The sequence below is a fragment of the Psammomys obesus genome, unplaced genomic scaffold (assembly GCF_907164565.1).
Source record: "Psammomys obesus unplaced genomic scaffold, mPsaObe1.curated_primary_1811, whole genome shotgun sequence".
Taxonomy (NCBI): Eukaryota; Metazoa; Chordata; class Mammalia; order Rodentia; family Muridae; genus Psammomys; species Psammomys obesus.
Genome location: NW_026585643.1, coordinates 1,248,015 through 1,262,275, shown reverse-complemented (window position 1 = coordinate 1,262,275; position 14,261 = coordinate 1,248,015). Strand labels below are relative to the sequence as shown.

At 50.1% G+C, this 14,261-nt stretch overlaps 1 protein-coding gene and 1 long non-coding RNA gene across 5 annotated transcripts in view; one reads left to right on the top strand and one right to left on the bottom strand.

Moving 5' to 3' along the window:
- Positions 1-3,367, top strand: part of Zfhx2 (zinc finger homeobox 2) — a 31,926-nt gene extending 28,559 nt beyond the window's left edge. Inside the window, exon 10 of the mRNA XM_055615875.1 lies at positions 115-3,367. Within this exon, the coding sequence (XP_055471850.1) occupies positions 115-1,082 (968 nt within the window). The 3' untranslated portion in view covers positions 1,083-3,367. The remainder of the gene's footprint in view (positions 1-114) is intronic.
- Positions 1-10,276, bottom strand: part of LOC129683266 (uncharacterized) — a 41,058-nt gene extending 30,782 nt beyond the window's left edge. For 3 of the 4 annotated variants that reach the window (XR_008721126.1, XR_008721125.1, XR_008721123.1), the window contains exons 1-3: positions 10,194-10,276; positions 8,676-8,858; positions 7,345-7,749 (exon numbers count right to left, since the gene is read on the bottom strand). This is a non-coding gene — a long non-coding RNA (uncharacterized LOC129683266). Of the gene's footprint in view, positions 1-7,344; positions 7,750-8,675; positions 8,859-9,724; positions 9,886-10,193 lie in introns of those variants that run through there. The other variant, XR_008721124.1, reaches the window with a different exon arrangement.
- Between the last annotated feature and the right edge of the window lie 3,985 nt (positions 10,277-14,261).

Here is a 14,261-nt window from a genome sequence, read left to right as displayed (position 1 = left end):
TGGAGAGAATGGCCACCGGGTGGGGAGAGGGTGAGTGTGCAGAAGGAATCTGGAGCAGCAAGATCTTTAAAGCTGGCGACCATTAACCCCTCACTACTCCTTTCCTCTTCCTAGGCCCTGCAGCCTCCTCAGGCCTTCTCGGCCTTGCCACTTCGGTCCTGCCTGCTACCACAGTGGTCCAGACTGCTGGTCCAGGCCGCCCCTTACCTCAGAGACCTGTGTCCAACCAAACCAACAGCTCTACTGACCCTTCCCCTGGCCCAGCTACTGAGCCCTCAGGAGACAAAGTCTCTGGTGAGCGAAAGCCAGTTGCAACCCTTACCAACTCCTCCACTGATGCCCTCAAGAACCTGAAAGCATTGAAAGCCACTGTCCCAGCCCTGTTGGGGGGCCAGTTCCTGCCATTCCCATTGCCCCCTGCGGGCGGGGCAGCACCACCAGCTGTCTTTGGCCCTCAGTTACAGGGGGCATACTTCCAGCAGCTTTACGGCATGAAGAAGGGGCTATTTCCCATGAACCCGGTGATACCTCAGACCCTCATTGGGCTGCTCCCCAATGCCCTCCTCCAGCAACCATCCCAAGTCCCTGAGCCTACGGCCACAGCCCCTCCAAAGCCTCCTGAGCTGCAGGCTCTGGGGGAAGCGGAAGGTAGTGAAGCCGATGAGCTGCTGACAGGCAGCGCTGGCATCTCCACCGTGGATGTTACTCACCGCTACTTGTGCCGCCAATGCAAGATGGCATTTGACGGCGAGGCCCCAGCCACTGCCCACCAGAGATCTTTCTGCTTCTTTGGGCGGGGTTCTGGAGCCTCCATGCCCGCCCCATTGCGGGTGCCTATCTGCACCTACCACTGCCTAGCCTGTGAGGTGCTGCTGAGTGGGCGTGAAGCCCTCGCCTCCCATCTGCGCTCCTCAGCCCACAGGCGCAAGGCAGCCCCGCCCCCAGGTGGCCCCCCCATCACCGTTACCAACAGCGCCACTGCTGTCCCGGCTGCTGTGGCTTTTGCCAAAGAGGAAGCAAGATTACCTCACACGGACCCCAACCCAAAAACTACTACTACCTCTACACTTCTAGCTTTATAAACAGATAAACCAAGATGGGGGCAAGAGAGGGCCTCAGGGTTCCCTCACACCCCAAGGGGTGTTCGGTGGAAACTCAAATCCCTCACCCTAACCTTCAGCTCTGCCCACCTCATGGGAGTCTGTCAATTCCCATCCTCAGTGGGCTTCACACACCCCACCTCCAGCAGAGTCCTGCCTCCTCCCCGTCCCACAGACACTGACCCTCGGCCCCTTGCAGACGCACCCCACATTGGCATACATGTCTGCTTCTTCCCCTCTCTTCCCCCATTGAATTCCCAGCCCTCTCCCCCTGTAAACACATACCTTTTTCATACTATCATACTGACTGAGAAAACGCCAAAAGAAAGAAAAGAAGAAAAGAAAAACCCAAGATAAAAAGGGGGGCTGGAAAGTCAATTTTGCCACCCCCCCTTTCTCTCTGCCCCTTGTCCAGAGCACAGATGGCTCACAAACTCCAAAAACCCACTTGGTTCCTAAGGTTGGAGCCTGGGATGGGCAGGGAGCCCATAAAAGTAACCAAACTGGAGGCTGTCCGGGGGAGAAGCGCCCCTGTTCACTCCCCCCACTCCTCTCCGTCCTACCCCTTTCCTCACCTGGTAGGGCCCTTGCAGCCTGGACTCCTGGGAAGCCGCTGCTGGGAAGCCCTCTGCCAACCCTCACCCCTTACCCTGGAAACTGCAGTAACTTTTTCTCAAAGGCTTTAAACACAGAGGTCCTCTCACAGCTGCGGGCCTGCCCCTTGCCCAGCCCTGCCAAGGGCAGCCCAGCCTCCAGGAATCCACATTGCCCGCCAATGGCAAATCCAAAGTTATTTAAAAAAAAAAAAAAAACTGAAACACACCAAATAAACAAGAGCAAGAGAGAGTGTGCACATACATGAAAGAGAGGTGGAGACCAGAGGAATGAAGAAAAACAAACTTTGAACATAGAGAGAAAAGAAAACTCCCATCAAACAAGTGGGTTTTTTTGTTTTGTTTTGTTTTACCATTTGTGCCCCTTTTCCCCATCTGAGAGTTTCTTGCAATCTGAGCTCTGATGCCTCAAAGTCCCTATTAGGTGCTGGGGATCTGCAGGCCTGGAGGCAATGCCGCCTTCCCTTGCTGTGCCAGTCTCGGGCACAACTAGTAATACAGAGATGACCCCCTCGTTCGCAGCTGCCAGAAAGCCCAGTGTTGTGAGAGTCTCGGCCATCCCAGGAAGAGGGGCAGTGTTGGGAGCAGCTCTGGTTTCTGAATCAACATGTGGAGACCTTTTGCCTGGCCCCATCCTTCTCATTTACATTTTCCTCCCCAGGGCTCCTGTCATGTTACTGATCAGGACCACCTTTGCCTTTGCAGTGTTCCCTGTGCCCCCTCTGCCTTTCCTCTTAGCCCTCTGCCCTTGACCTTGCTCCCCCCAGCCCAGCCCCTCCAGCAGCTCCTGGAGGTGTTGCCCAAAGTCCACACCTGTCTGGTAAGGCATAAGGGCCTAGTGAGGTGTGTAGGAAGGGAATAGCTGAAGCACAACCTACTCTCTAGGGGATGCAATGAAAGAGTAGTGTCCCAAGGGAAGGTCTCCCCCATCCAATCTCACTTCCTGTGTAACCACCAGTGGGTAATTTTGGCAGTCCCCAAATCTAGCCAGAGTGGCACAGAATAGATTTAATAGATGTTTTATTTTAGCAAAGAAAGGCCTGTAGAGTTTCCTACATCCTTCAGATATTTCATCTCACCCCTTAACTCTGAGCAGCCAGGCTTCCTAAGTTAGTTACCCACTTAATACACATCAGCCTGCCCTAGGACTTAGCTTTTGCAAGACCCCCCGGCCAAAAGTCAACGCTAAAGCAATGGTTATGTGCAGAAAGGGAGAGGGTCAGCTTTAATCCTGAGTTCCCACATATTCTGAATCTTAAACTCCTGTACCATTCACTTTGATAATTAAGAAACTCCTAACTCCAGCCAGTTGAGGATAGGATGAAACCAGTCCTGTTGATACCAAAAATGCCAGTTACAGATGTCAGCAACTGGAGAAAAGCTAGCCCGTGGTGGTCTGGTCCCTGCCTCTCCGCACCTCTCTCACAGCCACACCCCCCCCCAACCTTTTCTCTCAATTGTTAAATTCTATGTATAAAAGTATTTTCTTAGCAGCATGTGTATGAGGAAAAGGTTTTTTTGTTTTGTTTTGTTTTGTTTTTTTTCACTCTGCTTTCTGGGAATGTGACTTGTGTATAAAAGATAAAAAAGAAAAGAAAAAAAGAAAAGAAAAAGAAGGAACTTTAAAAGAAAAATCTTGGTAAACATCTGCCTTGGGATAATCAGAGGTGTTCTGTCATGCATTTTAGTCTGGTTAGGTTGGATTAAGTTTCAACTATGAACGTTACTACTGCCAGAAGCCCCTCCTCCTTGTGCCTTCTTACACCCAAACACCCTGGCCTGGAACACGCTATGTAGTCACAACAGTAGACACTGACGGAGCAACTGCACTTTCAGTGAACTCATCTCCGGGGCACACCAGTCTGCCATCTTTCTCGGGCTATACTTAACAGCATCACGCATGCTTCAGACAGCGGTGTGCCCTAGAGGACCTGGCTGGTGTCTGGAAAGTGCTAGAGGTGGCCATCAAGTCAGCAGGATCTTGTGCAATGACAGAGAGGGACACCTATGAGTGCTCCTGTCTGTTAAGCGAGCTTGAATGGAGGTCTCATAAGATGGGTCCATCATGGCTTCAGATTTCTAGTATACACATTCCTGAAGAAGCACCCAAACCCAGGTGCCTTCTCATTCCAGGTCATTGCCGGGAGTCAGGAGGTGTGAGCGATCCTGCCTTGCTCTAAACCTTGTGAGAGGGTCACAACGTATTCAGCCCTCAACCAAGAACAAAAATCAGTTTCCTGGAAGAACCTGAAAAGAATCCGAAGCCTGAGTAGACAGACAGGACAGATATACAGCAGGATCACTGAACGAACGGGTTCTTCCCCCAAACCTCTAGCCCTGGTCTGAGCTTTATAGACACACGAAGAACAGAGAAAGCCAGTCATTCTAAGCATAAGAGCCCTAGCTTCTGCTTTCTTTCTATTCCTTAGTGTCAGACACAATCACCAAGTTCTCATCACTCTGCTGTTTCAACGCATTTGCTCATCTAGGCATTTATTCCTATAAAAAGTAATCACAGGAAGCTGGGTGTGACTGGAGGTAGAGGCAGACTGATCTCTATGAGCTCAAGGCCAACCTGATGTACAAAGTGAGTCCAAGACAGCCAGGTCTATACAGTGAGACCCTGTCTCTAATAATAATAATAATTGGATATGAATAGAAGCAGAGGTCTGTGTATAGCACCCCACCAACAAATCAAGTTCATCCTCAAAAGGAGCAGCAGATGCCCTCCCCCAAGAGAGCTGCAGGGAGATGAATGCACACACACACACAGGCTTACACTTGTACAAGAATGAACGTGCCCTGAGATTACATCCTTCATGCCCTTAAGAAGCAACACCTTCTAGGAACTGAGGTTGTAGGTTGGCGGAAAGGTGCTTGCCTGTAAACCCCTCACACATGCCAATTTTCCTCATGTGAATGGAGACAGAGAAAGCTCACAGATACAGCAAGTCTCAGGAAAATCCAACCAGTGTCAGTTAGTGTTAAGCACGAATATCATGGGGGAAAGGCTATAAATGATTGTGGTCTATAGATGAGAGGTCAAGGAAACATTCTATCACCCTGAAACTGGGTAGCCTGGGCTGGGGTTCTGTTACAGGAAAGCCTGGTATTAGACAATTGGGGGCCTATCTCAGAAGCCTGTAGCTATAAGGTTACCATTTCTAGGGGACTGAACTAAGAAGAAAGGCCACAGAACTACGGTAGTAGTCACTACCGAATAAAGGCAGGAGATTATAAGACAGGACACCGATGGTAAAAGGCTAGACCAAGGTCTGTTAAACTTGAAGAAGAGAAGAACAACACTGAGAAAATGCTCCTCTTTGGAGAGCCTACTACTAGAAATCAAACCCAGGCCTCACGAACATTAAGCAAGAGCTCTGTCACCAAGTGCCAGCAGCCCCCCCCCCCCCCCCGGTCCACCCATTACCACTTCTTCTTCTTCCTCCTCCTCCTCCTCCTCCTCCTCCTCCTCCTCCTCCTCCTCCTCTTCTTCTTCTTCTTCTTCTTCTTCTTCTTCTTCTTCTTCTTCATATAGAATCTCATTTACACTAAGCTAGACTTGAACTCTCTATATAGCTCAGAATGACCTTGAACTCTGGGTCTTCTGGCCTCCATGTCTTGGTTGCTGGGATGATTTTTTGGTGGGGGAGGGAGGTTTGAGACATATATAACCCTGATTGTCCTGGACTCACCCTGTAGAGAAGGCTGGCCTAGAGATCTGCCTGCCTATGCCTCCCAGGTGCTGGGATGAAAGGTATGGGCCACCTAGCTTAATTCATTCTTTTGAGACAGGGTCTGAAGTTGCTCTGTAGCCCAAAAAGCTCTTAAACTCACGATCTTTCTGCCTCAGCCTCCTGAGCAGCTGAGGTCACAGGCCTGTGCCACTAGGCCCAAGTGAAGACACTACACTTCCCAAAAACAACACGGAGTGACAAGATTAGGTGACTCAATTATGTAACCACCCTGTCACCCTCCATGATATAGAAAGACCCAGCTAATCCTCTAGCCAAAACACAAACAGAAATGGAGTAGATAACATTACTCCCTGCTAGTATGAAATGGATTTCTTGCAGTTCCCCAGTGAGAGAGAGGTGTCTGGCTAGAAGTTAGTGGAGAAGAAGGCTGAATTAGGAAGAAAGGCCAGAAGTAAGACAGAAAGAAGCCGGATCTGCCCAAGTAGAGTGGGGAAGCAATTCAGCTGTACCCAACTGTACACACAGTCTTAGTCTTCCCAGCCCAACGGCTGATGTACAGAAATGAATGATCAGCGGGCCTCACTGTCGCCCCACATCTGTAACTCTATGGTCCTTTTTGAATAATGTCAAAACCCTGCATAACATCTTCTCCACTGAACTTGAAGAATACTGGATATATCCCACCAAATGATTTAAGCCTCAGCAATGGTACGATCTATCTGCAAGTTCTGGGGTGTTCGCCAATCTGGCCATGGTCCCGGTCCTGTATACTGACTCTAACTTCATAACCCAGGTCTCCAAAACAACAGATGAATAGAATCTATTACTCTCTCACCACAAAATCCACACAGATCTCACTGGAGCACATAGGACAACGAGCAATGCTCCTAATCTCAGAAACACAGAGCAGCCAGTAGTTGGAACTGGGAGGAAAAGGAAGCAGGACTTTGAAAGCATTATCAAGGAAGGTCCTCTGTGATGACTACTGCCCATTGCAATCACTTTTCTAACAAGTTACATGTGCCTAACTGGACCGCACGACTCCCTGACTTTTACCAACTGCCCTCACTCAACATATACATGTATATATTGTATATATCCCACAACATAGACATCATTGGTGTGCCATGAAGGTGGTCAAGGAACCACGGAGATACAAAGACAAGGAAAATTCATATGAGACTGACTTTCCTACAAGACGAGGGCCATCCCGTGCAACAGTCTGTCCCGAAGTTTTCCACCTGCATCAGGGTTACCTGAGTGTTTAAAATGTAGCCTGAGATAGGTCTAGTGGTACAAACCAGTAATTTCAACTTCTAGAGTGGCTGAAGAAGGAGGTTCGCACATTCAAGATAGCCTGGACTGCAGAGTTAGCTCAAGGCCAGCCTTGAACTTAGCAAGACCTCATCTCAAAATGAGAAGCAAAAAGGGCCATAGCTCAGGGATAGAATGTTTGCCTACCACACAAAAGTCCTGGGTTCAATTCCTAGTACCACAAATGATAATTAATAAAATGTGCATTTCTGAACCACACTACTCACTGAGTAAATCAGAACCTGTTCGATCTGAAATGATCTATGCTCTTCACTGACAGCTGCTGTCCTCGGAAGCTCAGCCCCATACGTATCTGAGACCTGTCCCAGCTCTCTCAGAACGACTCTGCTACACCACGCACTCCTACCACGCGGCTAGCATCACTTCAGATTTTTTTCCCCTTTAGTGCTGGGAATTGAACCAAGACCTCACACGTGCTAGACAAGTGCTCTACCACTAAGCTATACCCAATTCTATATTTTTCCCTCTTCAGAGGCAGCATCCTCATTACCCTAACACACTTTCAAGTTTCCAATCTATTAGAATCTCATGGTCTCATGTGCTTATAGTGACTTCTCTCTAGCAGAAGAAAACAGTTCTTAAACACTATCCACTTACCGTGTTGACTGAAGACCTCCTCTTTCTCTTCTCCTGCGGAAACCTTTCTGAAGCTGCCATCCACCTCCAGAGATGTTGGAATCAGAACTCCCCCAGCCCAGAGCAGCTCCGCCCAGCATGGGCAACAAAGCCGCTTACTTCCCAGGAGCGGGCCTTATCTCTGAGAGCCATCTAGTCTCTCCTTTGACTTTACCCAAAGCCAGATATTTCTCCAGATCTTCCAGATGATGGCCTAGAATCTCTGCCTACCAGGAATCAGACATCCACTGCTGCCAGAAGAGTCTTGCAGAGGGCAGCTTAAGGTTAAATATTTTCAGGGGCTGTTGTCTGTCATCACGGATAAGGAGATTGTCCTTCACAGCATCGTGTTTCCTCTACCATCGTCATTGCTGGACCTTGGTTTCCCTTCCAAGAGTAGATTTCAGAGACAGAAATTAATCCAGACCTATTTGGGGTGCCATTGAGAAATCCCTAAACAAAATCTTACGGTTTTTGAAGTCCCAAATGCCTTTGTCTTCCTTCCACCACGCCTCTCCAGTTCTAGAGTACCTCTCTTCCTTCTAGGATCATCTTAACAAAGAACAAGGGGAACCAGTCATCTCAACCACAAGAAAACAGGAAAGCCTGAGGGTCTCTTCTTCACTCTCTTTGATACTGCCAAGCCTCTCTGCAGGCCTTTTCCCCCTTCAATTTCTTTCTGTCCTACCTGCCCAGAGAAGCACACAGTGCCTGGCTTCAGCTGTCGCTATAAATGAGTCCTAATCCCCCTGCGCTCTAGATCCCTTTTTATACAGTGTGGTACCATCTAAATCCCCTTGCTGGAGTCAGCGAAGGCAGAAGGGAGTTGAGTGTCCAGTTCAGAGAACAGCAGGGGTGAGAGGTTCTAGTGAATGCTGGCTTCAGTCCATCTGCCAAGGGTGGCCTCACGTGCCACCTCCCCACCTGGTGCTCCACCCAGCGCCCGGCATGTCTGTGCACATGACCCCTCTTCCTCACTGCCCGCCAAGTGGTATCATGAGCAAATTTGGCGGCTTTTGGGCTTGCCGCAGTGCCAGAATCTGAGTCACCGGCCACATACCGGTGCAACACTGCCAAATGTGGCGGCATCTACTTGGTTGGGTGCCAAGCGGTAGGACCCAGATGGTGATGATGAAAGAGGGAAGAGGCAAAAAGAGGGGGAGGAGAAGGAGGCACCAGGGAGAAAAACCAACCACACTTGTGAGAGTGGACAGTACACCTGGGATCCACAAAATGGTACCTTTCCCAATTCACAACCGAGCTCCACACGCGACCCCTTCCCTCCCCGAGACCCCTGCACTAATGCTACATACAGAGCAAGCTGGAGGAAGTGGCCATCTTCAGCGGGAAATGACTGGAGGCCAGCAGGACTGTCAGGGCTCACCATTCTTCATCCTTGGGGTCTCAGCAATGGCACACTTCTTCCATTGCGTCCTCGTGCGACACTCTATCCATCAGTCAGCTCTCCATGCCTAAGAGGGAATGGGAAGGAGGACCTGGCAGAAAAAAAAAAAGCCTATTCTCCCAAAGGAAACATCCTTCATCCCACCACCTAACCTGTGGCTCAGCAGCCTTCTCAACCACACTAAGAGGGACGCTGTCACCCGCCCCACTCCACACAGCACCACAGCCATGCCAGGCCCCGTGGGCAGCACCAGCGCCCCTCACACCTCCATGTCCCTGCCGTCTTCTTCAGTGTTCTCACAAAAGGCCCCGTTGCCAGCCCAGGCAAGTTCTCCCCGGGTAGTAGTGGCACAGTCCCTCCTCCTATCTCTTCACTCTTTCTTGGCACTTCCCCATCTACCCTCTTCATTCTCAGACCGAAACAGAGAAAACTCCTTCATAGTCCACACACTTCTCAGAGCTCATCCTACAGGGACAGCGGCATCGGCAGCACATACCTTCCCGTCTACCTCCTCGTCTCCCTGGTTCCCATTACCCCAGGCCTGGGCACAAGACCAACACTTGTGATGCCAACAGCTCTTGTGTGCCGCATCTTCCTCCCAGAGCACAAGGACTCCTGTCGCTGCCCCCTGCGTCTGTCCCCTCCCATCTCCATGGGCACAAGGGTGGCAGCTGCAGTGCCAATGCCTGCGATCAGACAGCATGAAGCAACTCGTGCACCCTCTTCTCCCTTCCAAGGCCCCACACCTCTCCCCTCTTCCTTCCACTCCATCCTTCCATCCTTCTAGTTGGATGCTACAGTGGCAACCGCAATGCCAACCCCCACCCATGCCCAGGAGGCTCACATACAACACACGCGTATGCGTACATGTACATGCGCGCGCACAAACACATACACACACGGCCCCATGAGTGCCAGGCAGCGGTGGCAGACACACAGCAATGCAGTGACTGGTACCCGAGGAGGCAGCCAGATTCGGCACCTGATCCTGCACCCATTTGGGATTGGGTGGTAGGCAGGCAGGCGAAGGGGTGATGGAGGCAGGCGATGGCCCAAGGTTGGCAGCCGATGGAGCTAGGAGAATGGAGGGAACAGATGCTCTTTGCCCAGCCTCCCTCCCTCTCTCTCCCTGAGATCAGTGCCAAGCTGGGGGGATGGGGAGAGGGGAAGATGGGGGAAGGGTGGCATTTGGAGAGCTGGCAGGCGGGGGAAGCTGGGTCCGCCCAAGCTGGGCAGTGCCGGCACTGGCTGCCGCCTCTCCACTCTGCCATCTGTCTCGCTTCTCTCCCCACCCCCTTTCTCTTTTTCTCTTTCTCTTTCTTTCTCTTTCTCCTTTAACCATAGTAAAATGAAAAGAGGAAGGCTGGGTCCTCATACCACCCACCCCAACCTCTGTACCACCCCCTTGTTCCTCCCCACAACTCACCATACCAAACCACCACCAAGCCATCTGTGCTCTCTCTCCTCCTGGCTCGGTCACCTTCTTTCACTCGCCTTCACCCTCATGCCAAAACAGGTGCACTTTAAATATATATATAATATACGTTATATGTAATATATGTAGAGAGAGAGACACACACACACATATATACATTAAAAGGCAACTTAAAATGAAAACTATTTTCTTTGGAATGCCCTGTCCTTCAGAGTCTGGGTCCTCGGTGCCAATATTTATGTGGCAGGCAGAGGGAGGGGACCCTGTCCTCAGCTGGTGCCCATGAATTCCATGCCAGGGAGGAGGGGTGGCTGGGGTGGGGTGGGGGTGGGGTGGGGTACCGGGAGAGCTCTCTTCTTTCTGCGCCCGTGGTTGTTTCTTTCCTACTCTTCCACTTCCGGAGTAGATTCAAATAGATCTAGAGTCTTCCCCACCCCCAGCCCCCCAGCCCTGGTTCCCAGGGCCCCTGTGCCCTTCTCTCCTGGCTTTTGATTTTATTCCTCGATCACCCTTTCCGGTTTTGTGTGTGTACGTGTGCGTGCGTGCAAGTGTGCTTGCATCCATGGCAGTGGGCACCGTGCCAGCCACCACACTGCCATCTGCGATGCCTTCTGCAGCCTCGGCTACTTCTCTCTGCCACCTTCAGCTCGCAACCCCCCAGCATCTAGGCTCCCCACCTCCAGTCCCCAATCATTAATTAGCTACTGAATTAATTAAATCGTGAATGCTAATTAACATTCCTACAGGGCAGGCTGCCAGGCTGGGGGCAGAGGGGATGAGAAGACAAGTGGAGATCTGGAGGCAGAGAGGGAGCCTGTCTGCTTAGAACGCAGAGGACACAGAAGGAACCCAAAGGAGGAATGAGGAAGAACGAAGGCGGGGTAGTGACAGGCAGGGCAGGGGCTGCAGGTATCGGGGACTGGCGTGGAAACGGGCATTAAATCCAAGAGGTGAGTGAATGCCACATCGCCTTTCCACCCAAGTGAGGCATAGGTAATTTCTTGCCAATGCTTTTACCTCTGTCCCAACCTTAGGCCAGCTCAGAGCCCAGGATGGGGAACTCTGACAGTGGAGTGACTCAGTGGCTAAAGGTGCCTGCTGTGGAATATTACCACCAGAGTTCAATCTCAAGAACCACGTGGTGGAAGGAGAGAACTGACTCCAGCAAGTGTCCTCTGATCACCACCCAGGCACCATGGCACGCTCACACACACACATACAAAAATGTATCAAAATAAATAAAAGTTCTCTCTGAGAAAGAGAGAGAGAGAGAGAGAGAGAGAGAGAGAAAAGGCAGGGTGGTGGAGTCGGTGTCGACCCATGCCTTTAATCCCGGCACTCAGGAGGCATGTGTCTCTGTGAGTTTGAGGCCAGCCTCTACACAGTGAGTCCCAGGACAGCCAAGTCTACACAGAGAAACCCTGTCTCAAAAAAAAAAAAAAAAAAAAGAAAAACAAGAAACAAAAAAATAAAAAGATATAAACCACCTAGCCTAGCTTCAACTTTTTAATTTAATTTCTTCTTCTTCTCCTTCTTGTTCTTCTTCTCCTTCTTGTTCTTCTTCTTCTCCTTCTTGTTCTTCTTCTTCTTCTTGCCTCATGTAAATTGTATATATAACTCTGTTATACATTATGCCTACAGCCATTAATTTTCCTTTCTTTGCACAGAGCACTTCTGCTTTGTGGAAAGCACCATCAAATGATCAGGAGGAGTTTTGGTCTAGACGCTGGCAGACAGATCCACTGACTCAAGGTGAAGAGGACTCTTGTTTGTTTGTTTGTTTGTTTGTTTTTACTTTTTAGACGAGATCTGCCTGTATAGCCCTGGTTGTCTTGGAACTAACTATGTGGCCCACCAGCCTCTGCCTCCCTAGTGCTGGGGTTAGAGGTGTGTGACACCATACCTAGCCTGCTGAAGAGGACTCTAAGACTACGCAAAGGAACAGCACAGAGTTCTGTTGCCCAGTTGTAAAGCAGAAGTACCAAGCCAGCTCCCAGTGGAGAAGCCTGTCACTCTTTCTAATCACTTAGCTACTGTTACTACTACAAAACCCCATGACCAAAGAAACTTGGGGACAAGGGATTTATTTGTCCTACACTTCCATATCACAGTTCATCATCAAAGGAGGTCAGGAAAGTAACCTGGAGGCAGGAGCTGATGCAGGGGCCATGGAGGGGTGCTGCTTACTGGCTTGCTCCCCATGGCTTGTTCAGTCTGCTTTCTTACAGAACCCAGGACCACCAGCCCAGGGATAGCACCACCCAAAATGGGCTGGGCCCTCCTCCATTGATCACTAAATAAGAACATGCCCCACAGGCTTGTCTACAGCCCCATCTTATGGAGAATTTTCTCACTGAGGTTCCCTCCTCTCTGAGGACTCTAGCTTGTGTCAAGTTGACCTAAGACTTGCCAGCACGCGCAGACCAACCCTTTCAGAGGACAGGGACCTTAGCAACCAGCAAGTCTAACTGAGGGTCAGCAAGGTGTCCTGGGTGGGTGTTGCCTGTCAGTGATCTCAGCATGCAGGAAACAAGTCAGGGGAGGTTTTCTAAGTTACACACAGCTCCGGGAGAGCTTGAATGATCCTCCTTTTCCTGGTCTGCCCTTGCCTTCACCTGGTTTTGGACCCTGCAGCTCCTTGGGGGCTTCAGGAAATTACTCTGCACCCTGTGGGCACAGTGACCCATAGCAGGACCCCCAACTGATCTGGACAATCTGCTTCAGAACTTTGTTCTAGCTGTCTTCGCCCTCTTTTTGGAAAAGCCTCATACTACATGGCAGAGCTAAGCTATGAACCCAAAGCTTTGACTTCTAGCAAACCTAAATCCCACCCAGTCTTAGAGACCCCAAGCACCTCCTGGGGTATTCCTAACAAGTCCCCCTTTCTGTTTTCACTTTGCTGAATCCCCAAGGCCGCTTAACTCTGCACCAATGACCTCAAGATAATCTCCCCCTCCCCCGCCACTGTGTGTTTGCCTACAGCATTCGTGTACCATGGTAAGCCTGGTTTCCAAAGAGACCAGAAGATGGCACTGGACTCTCTGACACTGGGGTTAGAGACAATTTTCAGCTGCCATGTAGGTGTTGGGAACCAAACCTGGGTCCTCTGCAAAAAGCAGTAAACCCATAGAGCCATCACTCCAGCCTGAAGCTGCAGCTGGGATGTGTGACCCCTGTCATGAGGAGACCCTAAGACAGGCCCCTATCAGCTTCTGAACATCACTCTCATGAGGACCACCTCCCACTGCGCATCTTTTCTTGACCCATGCATGGGCAAATGGGAACAAAGGGAAGGAAAAAACCCTTAGAAATACAGGTGTTTGTTCTACACACACACACACACACACACACACACACACACACACACACCTTTCATCCTCTCCCTCTACATTTCTATGCTAGGGATCAAATGAAAAGCCCAAGCATGCTAGCAATACTCATATACCCTGCTTGCTGCAACCCTTCTTTGAGGAGCCCACACCTACACACCTAAGGTGTATTTTACTTTGTTTTCTTCTTATCTTTTTTAAAATTGTATTTATTTATTTTTATTTTATTTGCATTGGTGTTTTGCCTGCAAGTATGTCCACATGAGGGTGTCAGATCCCCTGGAACTGGTGTTATACACAGTTGTCAGCTGCCATGTGGGTGTTGAGAATTGAACCTGGGTCTTCTGGAAGAGCAGCCAGCGCTCTTAACCACTGAGCCATCTCTTCAGCCCACTTCTTTCTTCCTCTTAATTTTAAGTCTTCCTCTTAATTTTCATACTTTAAAATATTAAAATCCTCTCCACCCAGAATGAATGGGAGGGTCGGGGGATGCTCAGCAGGTATGGGCACTGGCTGTGTAAGATCTGTTTCTAATCTCTAGCACCCATATAAAAAGCATGGCATGGCCACACATATCCATCAGCCCACTGCTATGGGTGGGCAGAGTCAGGAGGATTCCTGGTAGCTGGAATGCTAGCTAGCTGGCTGCTGGCTGCTAGCTAGCGCAGTGAGCAACACACACACACACACACACACACACACACACACACACACACACACACACACACAC